This window comes from Mandrillus leucophaeus, unplaced genomic scaffold (assembly GCF_000951045.1).
Source record: "Mandrillus leucophaeus isolate KB7577 unplaced genomic scaffold, Mleu.le_1.0 Scaffold51, whole genome shotgun sequence".
NCBI classification, from domain to species: Eukaryota; Metazoa; Chordata; class Mammalia; order Primates; family Cercopithecidae; genus Mandrillus; species Mandrillus leucophaeus.
The window spans coordinates 2,225,371-2,232,711 of record NW_012105475.1 but is presented as its reverse complement, the minus strand read 5'-3'; the positions used below and the strand labels follow the sequence as shown (position 1 = coordinate 2,232,711).

Here is a 7,341-nt window from a genome sequence, read left to right as displayed (position 1 = left end):
AAAAAAAAAAAAAAATTTCACTCTGTTCTTGCATGGTTTCCGGTAAGTTGGATATACTTCTTTTAATTTTTTTCGTTTTGGAGTGTTTTTATAGAGACTAAGCCTCGCTATGTTGCTGTATTAGTCCGTTTTCACGCTGCTGATAAAGACATACCTGATACTGGGCAATTTACAAAAGAAAGAGGTTTATTGGACTTACAGTTCCACGTGGCCGGGGAGGCCTCACAATCATGGCATTAGGTGAAAAGCACATGTCACATGGTGGCAGGCAAGAGAAGAGGGTAGCTGGGCACTGCGGCTCACATCTGTAATCCCAGCACTTTGGGAAGCCGAGGTGGGAGGATCACGAGGTCAGGAGATCAAGACCATCCTGGCTAACACGGTGAAACCCCGTCTCTACTAAAAATACAAAAAACTAGCCAGGCGTGGTGGTGGGCACCTGTAGCCCCAGCTACTCGGGAGGCTGAGGCAGGAGAATGGCTTGAACCCGGGAGGCGGAGCTTGCAGTGAGCCGAGATCGGGCCTTTGCACTCCAGCCTGGGCGACAGAGGGAGACTCCGTCTCAAAAAAAAAAAGAGAGAGAGAGAGAGAGAGAGAGAGAGAGAGAAGAGGGCCTGTGCAGGGAAATTCCCATTTTTAAAGCCATCAGATCTCATGAGACCCACTCGTTACCACGAGAACACCACGGGAAAGACCCTCCCCCATGATTCAGTCACCTCCTGCCAGGTTCCTCCCACAACATGTGACTCCCAGGGAATCCTGGGAGCCACAGTTCAAGATGAGATTTGGGTGGGGACACAGCCAAACCCTATCAGTTGCCCAGGATGGACTTGAATTCCTGTCCCTAAGCAATCCTTCCACCATAGCCTCTTGAGTAACTGTGACTACACAGATATAATTATTTATTTATTTTTTATTTTTTGAGATGGAATTTTTGCTCTTGTTGCCCAGGCTGAAGTGCAATGGCATGATTTCGGCTCACTGCAACATCTGCCTCCTGGGTTCAAGCAATTCTCCTGCCTTAGCCTCCGGAGTAGCTGAGATTACAGGTGCCTGCCACCATGCCTTGCTAATTTTTGTAGTTTTAGTAGAGACGGGGTTTCACAATGTTGGCTAGGCTGGTCTCAAACTCCTGACCTTAGGTGATCTGCCTGCCTTGGTCTCCCAAAGTGTTGGGATTACAGGCATGAGCCACTGCGCCTGGCCAGATTTAACTCTTATCTTTTATCTTTTTTGTTTGTTTGTTTGTTCTGTTTGTTTATTTTTGAGACAGGGTCTCTCTCTGTCGCTGAGGCTGGAATGCAGTGGTGTGATCTCAGCTCACTACAACCTCCACTTCCCAGGCTCAAGCAATCTTTCCACTTCAGCCTACTGAGTGACTGGGACCGCAGGCATGCACCACAGCGAGATCATTTTTTGTATTTTTTGTAAAGATGGGATTTTGCCGTGTTGCCCAGGTTGGTCTCGAACCCCTGGACTGAAGTGATCCGCCCACCTCAGCCTCCCAAAATTGTGGGATTACAGGTGTGAGCCACTGCACCTGGCCTAATTCTTATCCTTGCTCCTCTGTAGGTAAGATGTTCTTTCCCTCTCGTTTTTTTCAAGATTTTTAAAGTCTTTTATTTTTCTGAAGTTTGAATACGATATGCTTTGGTGTAGTATTTTGTTTTTTGTTTGTTTGTTTGCTTGTTTCAGCATTTATCTTGCTTGGTATTCTCTGAGCTTCCTGAATCTGAGGTGTCTGACATTAATTTGGGGGAATTCTGTTATTATTGCTTCTAACATTGCTTCTGCTCCTTTCTCCTTCCTCTCCTTCTTGTATTCCTCTCTCATATAAAGTACACCTGTTGTAGCTGTCTCACCGTTCTCAGATAATCTGTTCTGACTTTTTATCAGTCTTTTTTCTCTTTGCTTTTCAGTTTTGGAAGTTTCTATTGTTATATCCTCAAATGTAGACCTTAGTGTCCAGTTTACTAATGAGCCCATCAAAGACATTCTTTGTTTCTATTAGAGTGTTTTTTATCTCCAGCATTTCTTTTTAATTCTCTCTTAGAATTCTTTTTCATTCTCCATCTCTCTGCATGTTCTGCTTCTTTCATTAGAGCCCTTAGACTATTTTTTTTTTGAGACAGAGTCTCGCTCTGTCACCCAAGCTGGAGTGCAGTGGCCGGATCTCAGCTCACTGCAAGCTCTATCTCCCGGGTTCACGCCATTCTCCTGCCTCAGCCTCCCTAGTAGCTGCGACTACAGGCGCCCGCCACCTCGCCCGGCTAGTTTTTTGTATTTTTTTAGTAGAGACGGGGTTTCACCATGTTAGCCAGGATAGTCTTGATCTCCTGACCTTGTGATCCGCCCGTCTCGGCCTCCCAAAGTGCTGGGATTACAGGCTTGAGCCACCGCGCCCGGCCCCAGCCCTTAGACTATTAATCATAATTTCAAAAAAATCTTGGCCTAGTAATTCCAACATTCCTGCCATATTTGACTCTGGTTCTGATGCTTGTTCCATCTGTTCAAACTGTGTTTTTTACCCTTTAGTATGTCTTGTAATTTTTTGAAAAGTGGGCATGATGTACTGGGTGAAAGGAACTGTGGTAAATTGGCATTTAGTAATGTACTGGTCAGGTGAGGGAAAAGCGCTCTACAGTTCTATGATTAGTCTCAGCCTTTTGGTGAGCCTGTGCTCCTGAACTGTGAACCTCATCAGTGTTTCTCAGTTGTGTTTTTTTTTTCTCTTATGTGGGACAAGATGCCTGAAGGGGGCTGAGGTTGGGTATGTCCCTTCCCCCATGTGGAAGGCTAGAGGGAACTAGAGCTGAGTGTTTTCCTTCCCCCAGGTAAGTTCTAGGCTCTGATAAAACCCCAGCCAGCAAAAGGTTCTGGTAAAATAGTGTCTGCTGCGTGCAGGGCTTGTGAATAAGAGAACATGCTGGCATATTTCAAAGCAGTTCTTTTTTCCTTCCCCCTCCTGGACGCACAAGGAGATTTTTTTCTCTGATATTCACTATGAGGACCTGGTAGAGTTCCTGGAGGTAAAACTCACAGAAGTGTGAGGTCTCCCTCTGACTGGGTTTCGCTGGAGCTTTTAACTCTCAGAGATGTCAATATTGAGCCTCCAACAATTCTTCAGTTACTGCTTATGTTTTCTTAGCCTGTGCGGGTTCCTGCAGAGATTTCTACTTATGTTTCTACTCCAGTAAGTTGTAATTATCTGTATCTGTCTGTCTGTTTCTCCAATTTTGGGAGAAGCAGTGTGCCCTGTGACCTCCTTTCTCTGACAGATACACAAAGCGATGTTGATTTTTTAGTTTGCTGAGATTTTTACTTGTTAAGATGGAGTGGTGACTTATGAGTTCCTTTTAGCTTATAGCGGAAACTGCCTGTAACCCCCTTTTTATATATAAGGAAACTAAAGCACAAAGATGGGTAGTAATTTGCTTATGGCCCCTTGGCTAGTAAGGGGCAGAGCCAGGATTTGGTGCTCTGGCTCAAGAGTCTGTGCTGTCAACCACTAACTACATCATTGAGAAAAGGCACCGAGCTGGGCCGGTGGGAGATGGAGGACTATATTATCTTCTTTTTAAGATGGAGTCTGCTCTGCCACCCAGGCTGGAGTACAATGGTGTGATCTCGGCTCACTGCAATCTCTGCCTCCTCAGTTAAAGCGATTCCCCTGCCTCAGCCTCCCGAGTTCCTGGGATTACAGGCACCCACCACCACACCCAGCTAATTTTTGTATTTTTAGTAGCAACGGGTTTCACCATGTTGGTCAGATTGGTCTTGAACTCCTTACCTCAGGTGATCCACCCGCCTCGGCCTCCCAAAGTGCTGGGATTACAGGTGTGAGCCACTGCCCATGGCGAGGAATACATTTTCTTTAATGTCTACTAAATGTATACTTTCAAAACTTTTTCTAAAACACTTAATAAAGAAACATGCATAGGACATTAAAGCAATGATTATTGGCCCGCCATGGTGGCTCATGCCTGTAATTCCAGCACTTTGGGAGGCCAAGGCAGGTGGATCACAAGGTCAAGATGATCGAAACCATCCTGGCCAACACGGTGAAACCCTGTCTCTACTAAAAATACAAAAATCAGCTGGGCATGATGGTGCGCGCCTGTAGTCCCAGCTACTCGGGAGGCTGAGTCAGGAGAATCGTTTCAACCCAGGAGGTGGAGGTTGCAGTGAGCCAAGATTGTGCTACTGCACCCCAGCCTGGGTGACAGAGCGAGACTCCGTCTCAAAAAACACACACAAAAAAACAAAAAAACAATGATTACTAAAACTTTTTAGAGTAGAAGAAAAAAGTCACTCCTAAACCTACCATTTATACGTATTATATTTCAATCCTTGTCCATCTGCATGAACACTATGCATGGATATTATATATTTAACTTTTTCACCTAACATTGTATCATGGGAATTTTCCCACGTTTCTCCACCTTTTAAATAAAATGATATTTAATGGTTGTATAATAGTTTACCTTGGTGAGGTGCTATAAATTACAAAAGCATGCTATTAGTGGTTATTTGATAATTAGTGTTTTTCTTTTACAATGATAAATAATGTTTCACAATTGTTTACCTTTCATTGAGTAATTTAATTCAAGCCCCATTAGTGTGATTTTTGGGTCAATTGGTATGGATAGATGTATCATTATTGCTAACTTTTGTCATATTTATTTCCAGAATGATTGTACCACTTTTCTGGGCTTCCAGCATTGCATAATTATATTAGGTTGGTGCAAAAGTAATTAAGGTTTTTGTCATATTACACACACACACACACACTATATATATATATTACATATACACATATTATATATTTTATTAATAAATATATATTAACTATATGTATATGATATATATACACACCTCTTAAAAGTACAGTGTCAATCAATAGTGAGAGGTTCTAAAACAGGACCACTTCCATAAACTGATAAATTCCTCCTTTTCAGATTTTCAGTTTGTGTTACATGTAGCCTTGATTATAGGAGGCATTCCATAGATTTTATTGAATGGATGGATAATGGAAGGATGGATAGGTGACATTCAAATGATTCTTCCTAATTAACACACAGAAAGTTAGTAGCAAAGTTGAGATGATACGCTGATTTATAATTTAGAGCGTTTTCTCTTACCATAACTCCAGTTTTACTTTATTCAGCCAACATTTATTGTATATTTAGTAGGTGCGAATCACAACTCTGGAAGCTGGGGGATGCTATTATCAATAAAACATGGTTCTACCCACCAGGAACCTCCCAGTTTGAGAAATTCACATGCCTCTCTCCATCAAGTTCTCATTTACAAAATGAAATTATTGACCCCAAATTCTGTAATTTTATGAAATCCTACATTTCCCATTTATAGATACTGAGGCTCTAAAGTAGGTAAAGAGTAATCTAAAGGACTGGTGATTCAGGATAATGATAGGGAATATCTTCCTCATTCATTCATTCATTCATTCATTCATTCATTATCAATCATTCATGGAGAACACACTAAACACCAGACACTATCAAGTGCTGGGAATAGAAATAGAAAAAAGGTAAATTTTCTTCTCATAAAAATGGGAAGGTTTTTTTTTTCCCCCCCAAAGGTATAGTTTGGCAACCCAAGAGTACTGCACACAGTATTTATATGTATGTAATACGCTTACAGTACTATTCTAGTAAAACTCAAATGGAGTGGTCTCTAGTATTAAAAGTACAGGAGAGAATCAACTAATATTGATTCAACTTCACCCTTTAAATACTCCCAAAACTTAGTGGAAAATATCATTGAATTTTGTAGATTTATCACGGGGAAAAATACTTTTACGTTACTTCACAACATCAGGACAGAAGAGGATGCATATGCACGTGGACTTACCACTTGTCCTCTTCTACTTGCACTCCCACGGACTGGAACTTACTGGGTGCTTTATTCTCTCCTGTTTTGTCAGGTTCTTCAGCATCATCCACCTGGAGAAATCACCAAATAGAGTAGTTCCAGTTCAGTCATCTTGCTTGAAAAATGAACATGACATTTTATCAGAAAGACCTCTAATATTACTGGAATGTTTTGTAATTTGTAACCTCCTTAGTCAGTATTTGTGTATTTTCTGAGAGCCGACACTACCTTCGCTGCATGCTCTTTGACTCTGTTGCTCTTAGTAAAATGCAATTTTATTCACTCTCAAGGTAGCTGATAAATGTCTATGATTCCTCCATAGATTTGCAAGTCTGTACTTAGACTTCAGTGTCTTACTGTAAATGCTGTATTACAATGGAGTCTACATGGAAATGTGTTCTCGGAAGTTTTTTCTTTTATGGAATCTCCCTCTGTCACCTGGGCTGGAGTGCTGTGGTGCGGTCTTGGCTCACTGCAACCTCCACCTCCCGGGTTCAAGGGATTCTCCTGCTTCAGCCTCCCGAATAGCTGAGATTACAGGTGTGCCATCATGCCCGGCTAATTTTTGTATTTTTAGTGGAGACAGGGTTTTGCCAAGTTGGCCAGGCTGGTCTCAAACTCCTGATCTCAAGTGTTCTGTCTGCCTGGGCCTCCCAAAGCGTTGAGATTACAGGCATGAGCCACCATGCCCGGCCTGGAAGTTTTGAATTTGAAGATAACAACATACAAAATAAAGAGGAAAATTTATGTATTGTAATTATAATTGTTGACATTGGGAGATTTAGATATTAACCTTATTAAGATAAACCATAGAGTGTCTTCATCTTTCTCCCCTTAAATAAAGAATTGACTTTGAATATCACTCCATAGTTTCTAAATAGCTATGTGTATATTACAGCTATATAGAAAATATGCCCATATAGAACTAATAACCTATGCAACAGATTAGTCCCAATCCAAATTTGAAGAAAATTTTAGAATTATTAGGTTTATTCCTTTTTCCTACTATGTGTTTAAGAAATGTTGTTTCTAAATATAAAAACAATTCAATGTAAGCTATATAAAATTAAAATACAGAAATATATAATGTAGAAAAAGAAAGTCTAAGAATCATTGTCAATTATTTGATGTATATTTGTCTATATCCTTTTATATATATGTCTAAATGTATATATATATTTAAATGATTATTAATACTGAAATTACACACATGAGATTATACTATATATGTTTCTTCTGCAATGCTTTATTCATTAAGACTACTACTATCTCTGCACATTTTATCGTGTCAGTAAATACAACTCAGTCCTTTTGTTGACTACAGAAGTATTTCTTTTCTTTTTTTTGACACAGGATCTCACTCTGTTGCCCAGGCTGGAATGCAGTGGTGCAAACACAGCTCACTGCAGCGTCAACCTCCTGGGTTCAAGCAATCCTCCCTTCTCA

At 40.9% G+C, this 7,341-nt stretch overlaps 1 protein-coding gene across 8 annotated transcripts in view; it reads right to left on the bottom strand.

Moving 5' to 3' along the window:
* Nucleotides 1-7,341, bottom strand: part of DLGAP1 (discs, large (Drosophila) homolog-associated protein 1) — a 703,239-nt gene that overhangs the window by 80,285 nt on the left and 615,613 nt on the right. For all 8 annotated transcript variants that reach the window (XM_011996318.1, XM_011996317.1, XM_011996319.1 and 5 more), the window contains one exon: nt 5,875-5,966. In XM_011996318.1, the coding sequence (XP_011851708.1) occupies nt 5,875-5,966 (92 nt within the window). The remainder of the gene's footprint in view (nt 1-5,874; nt 5,967-7,341) is intronic.